The sequence below is a fragment of the Chaetodon trifascialis genome, chromosome 13, assembly GCF_039877785.1.
Source record: "Chaetodon trifascialis isolate fChaTrf1 chromosome 13, fChaTrf1.hap1, whole genome shotgun sequence".
In the NCBI taxonomy this organism is placed as follows: domain Eukaryota; kingdom Metazoa; phylum Chordata; class Actinopteri; order Chaetodontiformes; family Chaetodontidae; genus Chaetodon; species Chaetodon trifascialis.
Genome location: NC_092068.1, coordinates 27,787,337 through 27,805,115, shown reverse-complemented (window position 1 = coordinate 27,805,115; position 17,779 = coordinate 27,787,337). Strand labels below are relative to the sequence as shown.

Sequence of the window (17,779 nt, the reverse complement as noted above, 5' to 3'; positions counted from 1 at the left end):
AGAAGTGATCTGGTCTTAACTGAAGAAAACAGCTCTGATAAAGAGAACTTGAATAAGATAAATGGAGAAAAAGGAACTTCACTGTTTGTGCTCATTCTTCACCAATCAAATTCAAATAGTTTTTTACAGTTTTCTTAACATTTGCAGCCTCTGATCATCTGACACTTGGGATCATTGTTCTCTCTGTCAACATTCACAGACGACTGTTGATCGTCTCTTGGCTGAAGCTCACCCATAAAATCAAGAGTACAAGTACTGAACAGCTTGAAAGGAAGAAACAACCAGTCTGGTTTACATTTCTGGACGTTTTCTTTTAATTGATCCTTCATTCATCCTGCCCACAACTACACAACATAGCTCCCACATTTAAGTACTGTTTATGTGCACCATGAGCAAGCAGCCCCATCGAACCCTTTTACAGACGCAGCCAATCAGATTACAGTAAAATAAGTTAAAACAACACTCTTTAAGGCCTGTGAAACCAGGTAAATAACAATCTTCCTTTTTTCCTGATGGTGCCGTTTCTCTTCTTCTATACAGTAAAGTAGATCTACAACATTGTTAGGCATGATTGTGCTGCCTGCCAGCTGATTTCACACTGATCTCAGCATGGTGGTGCTTTCAAAGGCATTGGTTTGTACTCCGCGAACCAGACTGAAGAGGCAGCGTGTCACCATGAGCACAACATTAAAAAAACCTGCAGCGAGCCCGATGACAGGCTGGGAGTAAAAACAGGAGCTCAGAGGGGCTGCTTCAGGGACAGACCAGTGCAACAACAGGTTCTGTCCAAAGGTTTTACAGGACTAAGGGTCAGTGTGTGGATTCTAAAGAGCATTCGTGGCGACTTAGAGTTTCTGGCCACCAATACATAAGTCACACTGTGTCGCCCCTTGTAAGGTGAGAAACTCCAGCTGGCACGAAGGCTGGGAGGAGAATTAGAGTCAGTACCAGTCAGCCATCCAAAATCCCAAGATTTCCACCCATCACCACTCTGACGTAACTAATATTAGATGACTTCTTTCAGCTGTAGTTTTAAAAATGAGGTCTATGGCCAAAGTACCAGACAAGTGTTGTCATGGAAATCAGAATGAGAGACAGGTCAGGAAACCTATCCGTTTGAGAAATTTTACATGTGCCTCATTTGTTCTGCTTGTTAGAGTCGAGGTACAGATTGACAAAAACAACACGAACTGTAGTTTTATGTTTGGCCACTTGATCGACTGCTCGTGCCCTGAAATGAAAGAGGAAGTGACATTTACTGTGAATTTATGGGCTCACAAGATGTGCCACTTTTCTAACCCTAGACAATATAAATTAACCTTACATTCAAATGACCAAACATAAAACCACATATTTAGCATATGCAAGCCTAAAAATAAACAAAAAATAAAATGACATTAAATATTCAGATTTTTATGATTACTTCATGATGTTGCTGATTTAAGGTATGCAATGAGGTCCTGGCGCTCTCCTTTCTTCTTGATGCCAGCGAAGATCATTTTGGTTCCAGGAATGTACTTCTTGGGATTCTCCAGGTACTCCATCAAGGTGTCCTCGCCCCAGATGATACCTGGACAATTACAATTTGTCATTTGGCAGACGCTTTTATCCAAAGCGACGTACATATGAACATACATATGGACAGCAGACAAACGATCAGCAACGAAAACGGGATAAATGAGGGATATGACCTCTGAGCCAAAAGGTGAAAAAAAAAACAGACGTGCGATGCCAGAGTTAATCTTTTAAAGCCTTACGCACGTATAAACTGCTGCTGGTGCTAGTGTTGGCATGATCAGACAGAGAGCTGATCAGCAGTTTTGATAACTAAGTAATAACTTAGATCATATGATTAAAAAATATGTCTGGGTTCAGTTCCTCAAATGTGACAATTTGCTTCTTTTTTTCTCTTTTATTATCATTGTAAGTTCAATATATCTGAGTTTCGAGCAAGAATGAGTCACAAAACAGATTAGTTCATAATGGCAGTAACCATGAGCTCAAAGCCACTGACCTTTGCTCTTGTTGGCGTCTGTGTAGGAGAAGCCTTCGGCTTGTCCGGTCTTGCGTCCGAACAGACCCCAGAGGTTGGGGCCCACCTTGTGCTTGCCCCCCTCCTCTACAGTGTGGCACTGAGCACACTTCTGGACAAAAGCCTTCTTTCCTTTGGCGATGTCTCCCATAGTCAGCTGCACAAAAGACAAGACGTCCAAGAGGACAGACCGGGGAGACACAGTCAGAATAATCTATATAATCCAGAATCAAAGCCATGGTCTTGATGATGACAATAATAATAACAATAAGAAGAAGAAGAAGAAGAAGGTGTGACCTTAGACCTGACATAAACTGTCCATCTTCTATTCATAGAACTCTTAAAGCAGCTCATTCACTGCCGTCTGACCGACGCCATCTTGTGAAGGTCGTGTAAGGTGACCACTTTCTTTACAGGCCAATCAGCAGTCAGAACATTCCTCTGTTCAATGGCAGCCTGACGAGGTCATTTCAAGGAAACCTTCCAGAAACCTGCACAGGAAACCTCACCAAAGCAGCCGAAGAACACGTTAGCTTAGGGCTGTTTGTGGGGGCTCAGTCTCTCCAGCAGCTCACGGGAAAAGCTGCCAGGCTGGTCGGGTTTGTCTTCACGGTTATCCCGCTGTGGCGGTACAGCTTTAATATGTTTTAAACGAGCTTTAATGGGTTTTAAACGGGTCACCATTAATGTACTTGGATAAACGTGCGTTAGCGATGCGCGTCGCTGTGGACTGAATGAGGACAAAACGTGCGACCGTGCCTGAAAACTGTCCCACTAAAATCCACCAGTTTGACTTCCGTCTGCAGTCTGTGTAGGCCTTCACTGTAAAGTGCTTAACTGTGTTGTTCCGTGATTTACAGTAACGGCCTCATGTCACCGGGACACGTGACCTCGGGGCCAAATGTGACACTTAATGCTCTGAGGAGCATGAATACAAAACACACTATTAATATTATTATTATTATTATGACTATTATTAATATTATTATTAGTAGTAGTAATAGCAGTAGTAGTATTAACCATATTCAGCAGTCATATCTGAGATAAACTACCTACAACAATGACTGTGAAGCGGCTAACGTTGGCTAACGTTAGCTAACATGAGTTACGCTAAACGTTATATAACATGTAATAGTATTTTTTTCTCACTACATCTTACGGACCTTAAGGTGTACATGGCATTCTACGTGGTAGCAATTAAAGAAAATGGGATGGTACAGTTGTCTTATGTATCACAGCCTATACAAACCTCTAACATGGCGGTTTACCGGCTGACAGACATGCTCCTCATGAAGCATGAAGGACAACTACAAACTGATGGCAGCTTTCATGCATAGACAGCTAATGTTGTGCTTCTGCACACATTTTCTGTTTGATATGGCAGAGCTCACGGAGTTACTATAAGGTTAATGTTAGCTTGGCCTGGCTAGCCGGCTACTAAGGTTAGCCGGGATGTGTAACCCATCCATGCTGTCAAGGATGCTTCAATGTCGGCGTCCAAATGTCGCACTCAGCACTGCAGTACTAGCAAACACCTTCACCGACTCCATGAGACACTAAAAACGTCTGGTCATCTTAAATAGACATCTTTACAGCAATTACAGAATCCTACACAAGACCGCACAATACCGCATTTCTCTTGAATAACGGTCCAGGCTGAGTAACCCTTTCAGTTCACGCAAAGAGAGCAAGCGGGCTATTCACCAACATGGGCGCTAACGTTAGCAAGAGACTATCGTTAGTGTTCAACCGCCCAATATCTCTTCGCTGTATTTCAGCATCATTTTGAGCAAAACGGTTCAAACAAACCTCTCTATGACATAACTGCTCAACATTAAGTAATAATGTTTACCTTTTGATTAAAATATGCCGGGTTAAAATCACTCCGAGGAAGGGACGGTCTATCTCTCTCAGCCGGCGAGCGGTATCTGTCGGTCGCAAAGAAGGTCACTTCACTTTAGAGGCACTGGCTTTTGACGTCATCACCCAATCACGTGCCAGACGTTCGCCTCTCAATCCTGACGTGTCACATCTACCCAGCCGAGTCCCATTTCTGTAAAAGACGCTCCCTTACCCAAATTAATCTGTGAAATTCTCTTTGGAAATCAGCTCAGTTTTTAGGATACCAACCTCAAATACACACTGATAAAACACAAATATCACATTTGATGTTGCTGATTCGTCGCTTGTACAGAAGGAAATTAGACAAGGGTCCAGGGAAGGAAGCGAAAAGTGTGTCTTAGTACACGAACACGCATCACGCATTTCCCAGCTTCCACTGAGGAGAAAAGGGCACCTGCTGCAGGAGCCCTATAAGGACATACACAAGTACATTTAATTTGCATTTCTTCACTGCTAATATGGACAATTGAAAGTATTTATCATTATCGGTATACACAACCTTTCTAACAGGTTAATAATATTAATAACAATAAAATTATAGTAAAGTCAAGATTTATACACAAAGCACCACTGTAGAGCAGACTTCACAAATGTTTTTACAATAAAAGACATAAACTTGATATGAATTAAGGACAAATATAAGAATAAGGAAATTCATAAAACTACTCAAAAGCAAATCTAAACACATGGGCACTGAGCTGATTTTTAAAGGTAAAGGTAATCACAGTGTCCTCACAGAAGAAGAAGAAGAAGAAGAGTGAAGGAGTCACAACCTCAAGGGCACAGTCCCCTTTAGTTTGTAAGAGGTCAATTGGGGTTACTTCATGACTCTTAATGTAATTTCAGATGGTTGGCAAAATTCACAAAGATCAACATAAGTTTGTATTAGATACACAGTGTGAAGGCCAACACCACAGGAATTAATGCATGTCTATGCCACAGCCACAATAAAGCCATTATAATCTAAACATTTATCCTCAAGAGGGTGCACATGTGCGCGCACGCACACACGCACACACGCACACACACACACACACACACACACACACACACGAGCATATGGTGGCACTTTCCTGAGACCCTCAACCGACAAACAAGTCACAAGGCTGTGATGGCACACTGTCAGCTGACTGTCTTGTGTATATGTTATATGTTACGTAGGTCAATGACGCAACAGTCCAACATCTGATTAAAATATAGTAAATCTACTAATGTTTTACATATTCCAAACATAGAAATATTTTTCTGTGCATTACAGTGGTGGAACATAACTAATTACATTCAAGTGCAGTACTTAAATTTTGAAGTGCTTATACTTAACTCACATATTTTCTTCCCCTACCACTTTCTCCTACTCCACTCATTTCAGTGGGGAATATTGTGCTTTTGCTCTACTACGTAATCTAAAACACTGGGTTTACTTTTAAGATTAAGATCTTTGCACTCCAAACATATTGTGGCCAGTTATGTGGAAGAAAGTCTCATGAGACAGAGATCTCAGCCTAACAGCAAATCCTGTGCCCCATAAACTGCACATGATGTTTCTTTACATTCAACACTTCCAGGGAACAGGAACACTTACTGAAGCCTTCACTCTACCTGCCAGTCACAGCCATGGCGGCACGCTGTAAAATAACCACCATGGCACTCTCCAACTCATTACATGACAACAGTAACCAGAAAACGACATTTACAACACATGAACATTTAACAATGTCAGTCCCGTGAACTCTGAACATAAACACTCCCATGAGTCTTTGCACTAACGAGTGCGCAAGCTAGCTAACAAACACCAGCCTGTCCTCCCAAGTGGAAACTATTGGTGGATTAATCAACTGGCAGAAAATAAATTGCTAACTGTTTTGATGAACATTAACATTTTTCATGAAAAAATGCTTCATGGTTCCAGCTTCACAAATGTGAGGATTTGCTGTTTATCCTTTTAATTATTTAAATTTATTTTTCACTCTTTTGAATTTTGGTCTATTGGTTGGACAAAACAAGCACCATGAATGTGTTACTTTCGGCTCTGGGTGACTGTGACGGACTTCCCCACTATTTTTACAAACCAACCAAACAATCAATTTTTGGAGAAAATAATCAGCAGATTCATCCATAATATTAGTTGCAGTCCCAAACAGTTCAGTATGAGCTTGCTTGTAGCTCAACCATCTAAAATAGAGAAATTCTACTTTTCCATGAAAGCATGAAAAAAATATCAATTATATAATATATTATATAATTAATTATATTATATTATAAGCCTATATATCAGTCACACGGGCCATTCTACACTGACTCGTTTTGCCTTTAATACTTAAAGTACATTTTCCTGACTATACTTATTACGTAACATTAACAGAGAACCATACAGTACTCTTACTCCTCCTGTACAGCAGGTGGCAGTAAACGTTCACGGTCTTTTGGGGTCGACTACTATCTGCGCCAGCGATAGATTCATAACTGTGGGAATTGACACAATTAACTCACAACCTTTGGCAATGACAAGATGAAACAACGTTTAAACACACATTTAAATATTAAATAACACAACTGATGCAAATGTTCAACTCACGACAAGCAGCCATCTATAGACCTCGGTGTTACTGCTTCCCATTTGCGAATTCCAAATTTCAAAGTTGAAGGGGAAAGTTCCAGACAGCACCTTAAGGCAGCACCAACGGGTGCAGACAGTCGCAGCTTTCAGATGAGGAGGAAGTGAAGATGGAGGAATACGCCTCTAAACAACCAACCGAAAACCTCGACGACCCTCCTAACAGCCGGCTTTTCGCGGTCACTAGTCGGTCAATAACCGAAGATGAGCTGCGGGAAAGTTTCTCTGTGTTTGGGGACATCCAGGGTGTTTGGGTCGTCAAAGACAAGCAGACAAAGGAGTCCAAAGGAATCTGCTACGTGAAGTTCGCCAAGTCCTCTCAGGCCTGCCTGGCCATGGAGGAAATGCACGGAAAAGTGCTGGTGGAAGGGACGAAACCCGTCAAGGTAACGTTAAGGAATAAGCTCGGCCCGGCTAGCTTAACGCACGGAACCGATGCAATTTTCCGTTAATACATTGAGCGTTTTCGTGAAAGAGTCGAATAATTAAACGTGACGTCCGGCCGCCCATGTTGGTTTCATTGAAGACCGACACCCGAGTCAAAACCCACGTTTCCTCAGTGTCTCCCAAATGGCGTCAATCACTGCAAGTACTTCGTGTCCAAGTTACCGCTGAGCTAACGGCAGCTTGGACTGTGGCGCTCAAAGCAAATGAACACACAGGAAAAACTGAACATCATGCAGGGATTCAGACTGATGTGGGAATAACGTTAGTCGCTGTGAGAACAGCAGGAGTGAAGATAATCTGGACTAACCTGGACGGCGGAAAGGTTCAGTGGCACAGAAAAATGTCCATTCATGTCCTCTTTGAACTGAAGTGAAGCAAACATCTCAAAATCAAAAATGATCAGCATGAGTTGATGCTGCTGGAAATTTAGGTGAATTTGACTTTTCAGGAAGCGCTGTTGACCCTGGAGAGAGAAAACATGGCGTCCTCCATGTCTGTTGATTTTTATGACGCTTAACTCTACATGTTGATGTTTTAAAACCCTTAATTGATGTTAATTCTAGCTTGCTCTGGATGTCTGAATGTTTTATGAGACCCCGGTTGTAACCAATCACTCCCAACCATTTCTCCCTCGCTGGTCGACTGCAGGTGTTCATCGCTCAGTCACGGTCTTCAACGAGACACAGAGACGTTGAGGATGAGGAGCTGACCAGGATCTTTGTCATGATCCCCAAAACCTTCTCAGAGGAGGACCTCAAAAACACTTTCAAAGTAAGTACACCACATTTCAAGTCGCACACGGTCTGTCATTGCTTGCTCACATTTTATTTCTTTTTGCCTTTAAGCCTCACTTGTATGTAAAATAAAACTACAAAGAAACTAAAAGACTACAAAGCAGAATACACTTAATTAACCACCTTTTATTGCCTCTAACTGCTATCTGTTTCACATGAACAACATAATATGTGAAAGGAATAGGGGTGGGTATTGCCAAATATATCACGATACGATACGCATCACGATACTTGAGTCAAGACACGATATGAAATCGCGATATCCAAATTTTGTGATATATTGCGATATTCTACATAGTTCACTGTGAAAAATGTAAAAGGCATTATGCATCTTAAAATCCGAGTGGTATGTACATCAGATGATAGTGATATTTCATGGGACAAACTGAGTCAAAACAATGTACTTCAAATTATCCATGCCATTTTATTGTAACTATACAAGTACAAGTTACAACATATTTGCATGAACAACATGAGCTGAGCTAATATGTCGGGGTGGTGTCGTGCTAAATGAGTTCGCAAGTTTGTTGTGTTACCCGAATATCTAATAGGAATGAAACAGTGTTTGCAAAGAGCGTACTCTTTGTCCAGCTCACTGTGTGTTTCTCCTTTCCTTTGGAATCCGAAGTACCTCCAAACATCTGCCTTAAAGTTCGAGGGCGTCTCTAGTTTAACGTTACCAGCCATGCTTGCTTGTTTTTTTCCGGCTCCACTTCCTCTCTGCAACTGCCAGTGGAAAAAAAGAAAAGAAGAAGAAGAGTGCCTTGCAGTGAGGTAGCAGTACAGCGACACCCTGCAGAAGTCGTACTGGACTTACAACCCCTCTGAAATCTGATTTATTAATTGAAAAAATATAGATATTCAAATTTTGAATATCGATATTGAATCGGAAGACAAACTATCGCGATATATTGCCATATCGATATTTTTGCCCACCCCTAGAAAGGAATAAAGTGAAATCCCAAATAACCAGGTTAGAAGGATGAATACAAATCCTGTTACTTCTGGTCTGTCTGTGTGTTTCTCTCTCAGGAATATGGTGATATTGAGTATTGTGTGATCATCAGGAATAAGACCACAGGGGAAAGTAAAGGCCTGGGCTACGTCAGATACTACAAACCCTCCCAAGCTGCACTCGCGATAGAGAACTGTGACAAAAGTAAGATTGGGTGAAAGTCTCCTGCTGGACTGGAAGACTTTTTACATTTCTACACACTCAGAAGTGAACTGTGATTGCATTTCTGTCTGTCTGTCCCTCTGTCTGTCCCTCTGTCTCTCTCTGTCTGTCTCTCTCAGTGCATTTCTCTCTCTCTCTCAGTGCATTTTTGTCTGTCTCTCTCTCTCTGTCTGTCTGTCTGTCTGTCTGTCTGTCTGTCTGTCTGTCTGTCTGTCTGTCTCTCTCTCTCTCTCTCTTTGTCTGTCTGTCTCTCTCTGTCTGTCTGTCTGTCTGTCTCTCTCTCTCTCTTTGTCTGTCTGTCTCTCTCTCTCTCTCTCTGTCTGTCTCACTCTCTCTCTCTCTTGCTCTCCCTCTCTCACCCAACCGGTCGAGGCAGATGTCCGCCCACCCTGATCCTGGTTCTTCCTGAATTGAACTCAGGCTGAGTCTCCAGCCTGTTAACGTACTGCGTGTGTAAACGGTTGTCATCACTTTGATGATGATGATGATGATGATGATGATGATGATGATGATGATGATGATGATGATGATGGTGGTGGTGGTGGTGGTGGTGGTGGTGGTGTTATTAGCTTACAGGGCCATCCTGGCTGAACCTCGCACCAAGGCTACAGCAACAGAGGATTACACCGGGGGAGCGGCCAGAGGTGAATACATGGGTGGTGCCGACTCCATGAACCAGTATGCCTTACCTATGGGTACGCAGTTGTGTAACATTCTATTTTTTCTGTTATATCAGCGTTTAAGGCTTCATGAGTGGCAGTTAAGTCCAATCAACATTAAAGGTCACTCCCATCGTGTGTTGTGGATTGTTCAGAGCCTGTAACCAGTGGCTAGATTTTAACGGTTTGAACAGTAGCCTTTTTTTTTTTTTTTGGAAACACTATGGAGGATCGTTTATGTGAGCGGGCCGCCACCAATGGTCTCATGTTATTCTGCTGATCTGCAGGTGGCAGTAAGGCACCGAGAAACATAGCAGAGCACCAGCAAAGGCAGGAAGAAGACTGCTAGCAAGTAAACATAGACAGAAGCAATGCACCATACACATTTTGAAGTATGAGTAACAAAAATGAAGGACGTTACTGCCAAAATACAAATGCTGATGAGTTCAGGTTGAGGTGACTTATGAGTATTTGGGGAACCCCACAGGGATTAAGTAATGTCTTACTGTGTCACTGATGCAGGTGATTAGTACGAGCACACTGATTGTTTCACTCATTTAAAGAAGGAAAAGACTAACACTGATTGGAAAAGCAGGAATGTTGTTGGGACAGCAGGTGTGATTGTCCTCATTCATTCAGTGGGGTTTAAATGATGAAGAGACAGATGGTTCAAATGAAGACACAAACGAGGAGGCTGAAAGTCTTTAATGAGGATTTTCTGTTTCAGTGTTTCATTCACTCAGAAGGGAACTGACATTACATCAGCTAACAAAAAATACTGAATTAGAATGGAAACTTGGATCTGAAGCGTCTCCTCTTGAAGGTCTCTGATGTGAACATGTTTGCGAGTCCCTCGCTGCAGCTGTCCCTGTCCTCTGATCGACCCTGGTGGTCCTCTTCCCTCTACAGCGGACCCTGGCACCTACCCAGTGATGGACTACCGCTCAGGCGACTTCACGCGGTGCCTGATGATGTCGACACGGGCTGCACTGACCCAGGAGCAGATTTTTGCCCTGTTTGACATCATTCCGGGAATGGAATACTGTGAGCTGCAGAGAGACGCTTACGGAATGAGCAAAGGTTAGTGATGGAACACACAGGACGGCCTTCGCTCATCTGGGTTCTCGACACGGTTCCTTGCCACAGAACGAAGGCGTCTTTACATCAGAACCTTCCGTTCAAGTGTTGACCTCCTACTTTAAACAGTCTGTCACTATAAATGTGGTTCTCCAGCTGTTTAATTTCCAGACCTCTGATGACCGAGAAGTCCACTGTGGCTCTTAACAGATGTTAGAGCTGGGGTTGGGTTGGGGTCCGGTCTGGTGTACAGGTGTAAACCATATGCCGACCTGTGCCAAATTTTCCACTGGAAACTTACCCCATTGGCTGTTTTTGTTTCCTGTGTGTCATGTGCTCTCAGGTCATGCTTTGATTCGCTACAGTAATCTTGGATCAGCAGTGTACGCCAAAGAAAAGCTGAATGGCTTTGAATATCCGCCTGGCAATAGACTGGCAGTAAATTTTGTTGATGATGGAGAGGACCGCAGCAGGTACACACACACACACACACACACACACACACACACACACACACACACACACACACACACACACACTTAATACTAAAAACACATAGACTTACTGTTTGTCTGTAGAAGGGTCAAAGTGGATGGAGGTGAGGAGCAGAAATGCCCTTCATCTCTCTGATCTGAGTGTGTGACAGCTCCACTGATAATTAACAGCAGCCTTCTCTGTACGTCTTCATGGTCACATTTCATTTGTACCTCAGTATTCATGGAGGAATGTGAGTTTTCCAGAGTGTCCTGATGACAAGAGGAGTCTTTATATCTTAGACAAAGACGTACGTAGTCTGAAGCGGAGAAAGTTGTCGACGCCATGTAGAGACGAAGCTCCCGAGAAGCGTCAAAAAGCAGCCTGAGCAGTAAGCTGGTCTGTGTAAGGTGTTAGCGGTACCAGAGCCCAAACCCCAGAAGGTTTAAATAACAAAAAAGTCATCTTAGAAACACAACGTGAGACGTTTTTATGAACCTGGAACGTTCCCAGTGTTCATCTGAAGCAGTTTGTTTCTGATGGAGGCTTCGTCGTCTAGTTCGGTCACAGCAGCATCTTATGGGTGTGAAGCGCTGAAGGTGTTTGAAGCTCGTCTGTGTGCAGTCCTGTAGGTCGGATGGCCATGCAGTTTGTCGCAGCCCAGATGATGTCTGCAGTGTGGAACGGACCCTCCACCAGCCAAGTGATGAAACCCCCTGTGAGTGCATTAAATCCACACCTGACAGTCTGACTTCCGTCACATCTCTGGGTTCTTTTGTCTGTTTCGGCCTTGAATGGAGTCACTCTTATTAATTCTTCTGTACCGTTTGTTTGTCGTCGTTTTCGACATTTATTGGACCGGTGCTGTGGGGATCAAAAAATCCTGCTTCTGCAAAGTTTTTCTTCATCTTCAGAAAGACTTGTTGGAGCACAGATTGATTATATTTCAGCAGAATATCAATCAGATTAATTGGTAAACTCACACCAAACAGCAATATTTGTAAGTTCTGTTCTGTATTTCCATTTTTCTTGCTGTGGTCCTTCACTGAAGACAATTTCATCTTCATCTTCATCATCATCATCATCATCATAACTTTAAAAAACTACTCAGCCTCTAAATAACTACCCAAGGTTAATTGCTGTTCTGCGTAATTCTTCCTCCAGGCCTTCACAGATGAAACAATTCATGAGAAAAGTTGGTAATTACAGAAGATTTAAACACTTTGCTGTTCTTTGGTGTCCACCAGGGCTTCTCCGCTGTCTCCTCAATGTCCCGGATTCAGACAGATGTCAACCTGCCCCCTCCGAAGAAGCTCGCTCTGCCCGACAGCAAGGCCAAGGAGCGCTTGTTTGTTGTGTTCAGCCCCTCCCCGCTGCCCCTGGATGTGCTGGAAGACGTTTTCTGGTAAATGTCCCATGGATTGACTCATACTTTAAACCTAATTGTATTTGTTGTAAATGTACATTGTTCCATGAATGTCACAAAATGCATAATACATCATGCTTATGCTGAAACTAATGGTCCATTAGCCAGAGGGTTAAAGGTTCAATTGATCACAGCTCTAAAAATGAATCATGCAAATGACTCTGGATGAGATCAGCAAGCTCCATTTTCTAAAATGACTGTAATGTTGCTGTTAAAATGACGCTCCAGCATTACAGATGTTCCTGCTTTTCCCCTCTGTCTTTGGGCCTACAGTCGCTTTGGTTCCCTTATTGAGGTCCATTTGGTTCCTGGGAGGAAGGTCGGATACATGAAGTATGCAGACAAACAGGTGAGACTGTGAAATGACGCAGGATGAACCCCTTCATGACGAAGAAGTGAAGTGTTATGTTTCTCTTCTTTTGCTTCTGCATTCAGATGGTGTCAAACCAAATCAAGTATTTCTCCTCCTTTCTATTCATCCGTCTCTGTCTCAGTGTGCAGACGAGGCCATGGCAGTGCTCCACGGTCGGGTCGTCAACGGGGTGAAGATGAAGGTGATGCTGGCTGATCCTCCCAGAGAAGAATCCCACAAACGGCCTCGCACCTACTAAGACCACGGACAGAAATGACCGGTAAGTTAGCTGCTGCAGGAACGCCAGTACGAATAACAGGACACCTGGATAACACAGTATTTTGGTAACAATGTACTGCAAAAGTATTCTGTCAGGCCTGTTACATGGTTTGTGCAACACACACACACACACACACACACACAGCAGAAAGGGTACATTTCTCACATTGTTGTTAAGGAACATGTGTTTGAGGTGGACGTGCTCACTGTCCACCCAGTGAAGAAGTGATCATGAAATGAAGTACATGCAGTACAAAGTAATGTGCTGAAGATACAAACCTTCCCCTCAAGAGTAGAATAGAATCATACTCAAGTCTAGCATTCTGCTTCCTTTGCAGGGTCTTAGAGTACATTCAGATACAGATTACTACAAAAATACTTTGTCTTAAATACTTAATGCACAATCTAAAATATTTGAACCTCCCTGTGAAAATCTGTGTGTGAGAGCGTCTTCATCCTCACGTGTCCTCGTGCACTCTTCCTAACACGTGCACTCCTGTGAAACTGGAACTCACCACTCAGTGTGACGAGATGTCAGCAAGTTTCTAATGACGCTTGTTTCTCTTCCTGTGAATAACAATGCAGCTTCTTGTTCCCTAGGCGACTGTTGTCATGACACAATGACACCTGACCTGACCGACCGACCGACCGACATCAAGACCTTCTGACACGACCTTTGACACCTGTCTGACCGTACCTGTGGTCAATGACCTTGCTGTGACTCACTGATAGCACATAGCAGCACCCGCTACTAAGATGGAGTCTTAATCATAAACAGCCTGTGAACAGCAGCGATGTCCGTGTGTGTCGTTTGTGGTGTCAAGCTTTTCGTACATCATGTCTACCCTGACACTGCTTTTGGCTCGTGTCCACTGGACTAACCAATGTCCATCTGCAGCAGTGACACATCACGATTTCTCGACCGGCAGAAACACTTCAAGTGTCTGGAGATAGATTGGAGTCCAGGTGTGTGGCAGCATTGTGTCCTTGAAGGACTGTGTGTATGAGGCTGCAGTCTGGTCATTAGCTAAGACACAGTTTGTAAAGATGAATCCAGACAGCTTTGTTTTTCAGGTCTGGTTCTTCTTTTTTTTCACTCTCTTATGATGCGACCTGTAATTCCTCGTTATTCCTCCTTAGTTTAAAGGTGTTTGTCAGACTAACTGTGAGCTTTTTTGTTTTTGTCTGCGTAGAAATAAAGATCAGTTGAACGCACCGTCGAGCCTGTGTCGTCTCTTCTTTCCTGCTGTCTGATGAACTGGACAGTCCATTGTAATCAACACTGATGGTTACTGACATTTCACACACAAATTGTCATACAAACTGAGTCCAATCACTGTCAGCTGAAGCTACAGCAACACGGATCTTCACATTTGAGAGAAGGGAGGGATTCGTTCTCCTCGAGGCAAGATGGACTGAAGGCATCGGGTCAGGAAAATTAGTCTTGTGGATATTCGGTTGCTCTCAGTCTGAATGTGTGACCATTGACGTGATGCTGACGTCTTATGATGCTAAATAAGTTTTTCAGGTAAAACCAAGGCGATGCTTTGATATAGTTATATATTTTAACCAGCCAAAACATCATTTTGTGGTTTCTGAAAAGCAGACCAGGCTGCGTCTGTGCTGCACTGGAGCCCAGAAACAGGTTGATGTGATTGATGTGATGTGATTGTTGATGTGACGCTGTGAGGAAAAGCATCATAAACATCTTTCAAAGAAGCGAAAGCACACATTCATGCAGGAGCAGATGGATACTGCAGAGTCTGTATTGATACTTTGTAATGAATTTCCCACCAATGTTGATGTTATTTGCATCAGCTTTCTTGTTGATGTGGTGAACCTGATCGCAAACAGTTGCTTATGAACACATGCAGCAGCTACAGAGCAACATGATCATCCATGTGGGGTCACCAGTGTGTCGGTCTGCCGGACAGACGGTTTCCCTGGAAACACAAACCATCGGACAATGAGCAGACAGTCACTGTAAAGATGTGCGAAGCCGAGCAGAGCTGTGGATTTCAGCCAATTTGATGAGACAAAGCTGTTTAAATCACATGTGGGACGTCGTCCAAGAAGAGACGCACACTGGATGTACAGATATCTTTATTTCTTCAGGAGGAAACTCATGAGAGCATTATTTACAGTACTGGGCTGACAATGGGACCATTAGGTTTCCCTGCAGGGGTTAAATTCTAGAAGTCATCTGGTCTCAGAAAGACATCCCAACATTTCAGAAACTTGGCCTGAACTTTTCTGTAAATTCAGCGAAATGAATCATATTTGTGGAGGGAAAACGATCTTTCTTAGAAAGATGAGAGTGCAACTTCAAACTTCAGCTCTTGGTTTTGGTATGACAGCGAGCGAAGCGAGGATCGCGGGTCACTTCCCACATTGTGTAACTTCAGTCTGCTGCTGCTCATGGATAATGTTGGTCTCACAGGACAATCTCACCAGTGTGGCGCTTTCATTTTAAGCTCAGTCTGATTATCGCTCCATTCACTCGTAACTGATCACAGAAGCAGCCTGGTTCCCTTTTAAAGGAAATTCTGACACATTCACGACGAGTTGGCCCTGTTAAACCCCAATTGGCCCTGCGGTCAAATCTGGACACCCAATGGAGAGAGGACATTGTGGGATGTGACACAGGAAATGGCTGACAGGCAGTGATGTCATGATATAACCAGGCTTTATTACTGGAGTCTCTGAAAATTAAAATCATTCAAACATCTGGTCTCTTCGTTCTTTAGCTCCATGCATCCATCAGTCCATCCCTTTGTCACTTAGTCCGTCCCAGCTTCACCTCACACCCCCTCAGTCCTCCAGCGCCAGTGTGTTGAGTTCCTCGTCCAGCTCCTCCAGGTCTTCTCCCGTGAACAGGTTCTCATCCACTGGTACCTCCTCTTCATCCTCTTCATCCTCCCCTCCCCCGTCCTCCCCGCCTCCCTCTGCTCCCGATAGCCCGTTGGCCTCGGCGCCACCGCAAGCTCCGTTCAGCTGCTCCTCTGTCGACGAGAGAAGATTAGTGAAATCATGTTTTATGATTTGAGCTGAATGTATTGGCTGCTTGCAGACTGTTCATTCTGTCACAGAGTGTTCACTGACGTTAGTTTATTGCATGACTGCATTGTAACAATGTAAATGAAAAAAATACCGCTGCCAAAAATTACAGCAAAATCTCCGTTCACCCTGACGAGTGAAGGCGAGACCAAAAAGTGGTCTGTGTTCAGGCGGACGACCTGCTCGTTGTTTTCCCTTTCAACCAATCACTTCTGCGAGTGCCAGTCAAACTCCCACTGCCCCATCTCATTGGATGATTAGTGCTGCAACAGGCAAGCTAGTGTTCACAGGTCGTCTGAGCTGGCTAGTTCAAAGCAAAAAGAAACTATTTTAGCTGCTGCTGGTCACTCAAAGACGAGCGCCTTGTCTTAACCAGCATGTCAAGTGAGGAGGAAGAGGAGAGACCCCCCCCCCCCCCCCCCCCCCGTCGATGAGTAGGAATGTAAGTCAGACCTAATAATTTCACAGTATTTGTACTTCTCCAGGTTGTCTGCCAATGAAGAGGGAATGAATCAGTCACAGAACATGTATGCAGAAAATAAACAGATGACCTGTGAGGAAGCAGAATTGTTTTACATGTACATTCGTTTGCATTCATCTTTACATGATTTATAGAAGTGCGGCAAGTCAGTCACATTCTCAGCCTGCTGACTAAAAGCATAGCTCAAAATCCATCACAGTATCATGAAACTTAGAAAATTCTCACTAAAACATTTGACTGAAACAAAAATCTTGACGAAAACAAAATAAAAGACTAAAATATGACTTAAACCAACTACAATTTTCAATGTAATACTTTTAGTAAGTGACTGAGACTAAAGCTAAATTTAAAATTCTTGTCAAAATGAACACTGCCTGCAGAAATCAGTGCGTTTTCTTACCGCTGGCTGTTTCCGTCAGCTCAGTCTTATTCCTGGAGGTGAAACGGTCCGTGGATGCCACGGTAATGCCTGTGTTGTCGACCTCTTGTGGAACAAAACGGGATAAGTCTATGTCCTGGACCTCTGTTGTATTGATCTGAAATAAAAATTGCGCACAGGCCAAAGTAAGTAAGAAATGAGAGGCTGGTGTGTGTGTGTGTGTGTGTGTGTGTGTGTGTGTGTGTGTGTGTGAACTGTGGAGGAGAAGGAGTGAAAAGATTCACAACTGAACCTGCAACAACTTCTGAGTATGAGGGAAAAAACGAAGTGGACCAGGAGCTGAATGAAGGGACACTGATGAGTCTGAGAGGAAACATGGAAAATGTTCTGTTGTTACATCAAACCTGCCATCCAGGCGGACAGCGGACGGTCCCTCTCTGAAGGGATTACTTACGGTCCTCAGAAGCTGGAGACTTAGTTTCAGTTTCACTTTGTGCAGCTGCTGCTTTTCAATTTGTGTGCTGAACTGGAAAAATGGGCAATCTAAATTTTGTTGAGACGGCAGAGGGCTTCATTAGAATCAGGTCAGCAGCGCAGCAGGAACACGCCTATCGCCTGGTAGAGGTAAG

At 43.5% G+C, this 17,779-nt stretch overlaps 4 protein-coding genes across 6 annotated transcripts in view; 1 reads left to right on the top strand and 3 right to left on the bottom strand.

The window, feature by feature from the left end:
* LOC139341288 (uncharacterized) overlaps positions 1 to 17,779 on the bottom strand; it is a 209,831-nt gene that overhangs the window by 34,376 nt on the left and 157,676 nt on the right. The window lies entirely within an intron of this gene.
* Positions 291 to 3,986, bottom strand: LOC139341167 (cytochrome c). 2 transcript variants are annotated; one of them, XM_070977539.1, is made up of 3 exons: positions 3,885 to 3,986; positions 2,015 to 2,189; positions 291 to 1,570 (listed from the first exon to the last, which is right to left on the bottom strand). In XM_070977539.1, exons 2-3 carry the CDS (start codon positions 2,181 to 2,183, stop codon positions 1,425 to 1,427), a joined length of 315 nt encoding a protein of 104 aa, XP_070833640.1. In that variant the 5' UTR covers positions 2,184 to 2,189; positions 3,885 to 3,986; the 3' UTR covers positions 291 to 1,424. The 2 variants fall into 2 exon arrangements, with proteins under 2 accessions (XP_070833640.1, XP_070833639.1); XM_070977538.1 differs by lacking the exon at positions 3,885 to 3,986 and adding an exon at positions 3,282 to 3,712.
* Positions 6,591 to 14,453, top strand: rbm45 (RNA binding motif protein 45). 2 transcript variants are annotated; one of them, XM_070977438.1, is made up of 11 exons: positions 6,591 to 6,934; positions 7,644 to 7,766; positions 8,822 to 8,948; positions 9,536 to 9,661; positions 10,535 to 10,705; positions 11,046 to 11,175; positions 11,801 to 11,894; positions 12,424 to 12,581; positions 12,876 to 12,951; positions 13,097 to 13,234; positions 13,834 to 14,453. In XM_070977438.1, exons 1-10 carry the CDS (start codon positions 6,659 to 6,661, stop codon positions 13,211 to 13,213), a joined length of 1,398 nt encoding a protein of 465 aa, XP_070833539.1. In that variant the 5' UTR covers positions 6,591 to 6,658; the 3' UTR covers positions 13,214 to 13,234; positions 13,834 to 14,453. The 2 variants fall into 2 exon arrangements, with proteins under 2 accessions (XP_070833539.1, XP_070833538.1); XM_070977437.1 differs by having other exon boundaries at positions 13,097 to 14,453.
* Positions 14,971 to 17,779, bottom strand: part of zc3h15 (zinc finger CCCH-type containing 15) — a 12,319-nt gene continuing 9,510 nt past the window's right edge. Inside the window, exons 10-11 of the mRNA XM_070977435.1 lie at positions 17,172 to 17,307; positions 14,971 to 16,235 (exon numbers count right to left, since the gene is read on the bottom strand). Of these exons, the coding sequence (XP_070833536.1) occupies positions 16,045 to 16,235; positions 17,172 to 17,307 (327 nt within the window). The 3' untranslated portion in view covers positions 14,971 to 16,044. The remainder of the gene's footprint in view (positions 16,236 to 17,171; positions 17,308 to 17,779) is intronic.

What these genes read in the sequence shown, in the direction of transcription:
- rbm45 (XM_070977438.1), top strand. Translation starts at nt 6,659, where the DNA reads ATGGAGGAATACGCCTCTAAACAACCAACCGAAAACCTCGACGACCCT. An exon ending in CCAGTATGCCTTACCTATGG is followed by an intron (nt 9,662 to 10,534) that starts GTACGCAGTTGT and finishes TTCCCTCTACAG; the next exon opens with CGGACCCTGGCACCTACCCA. An exon ending in GTGCTGGAAGACGTTTTCTG is followed by an intron (nt 12,582 to 12,875) that starts GTAAATGTCCCA and finishes TTGGGCCTACAG; the next exon opens with TCGCTTTGGTTCCCTTATTG.
- LOC139341167 (XM_070977538.1), bottom strand. An exon ending in AGACGCCAACAAGAGCAAAG is followed by an intron (nt 1,571 to 2,014) that starts GTCAGTGGCTTT and finishes GTAATTGTCCAG; the next exon opens with GTATCATCTGGGGCGAGGAC.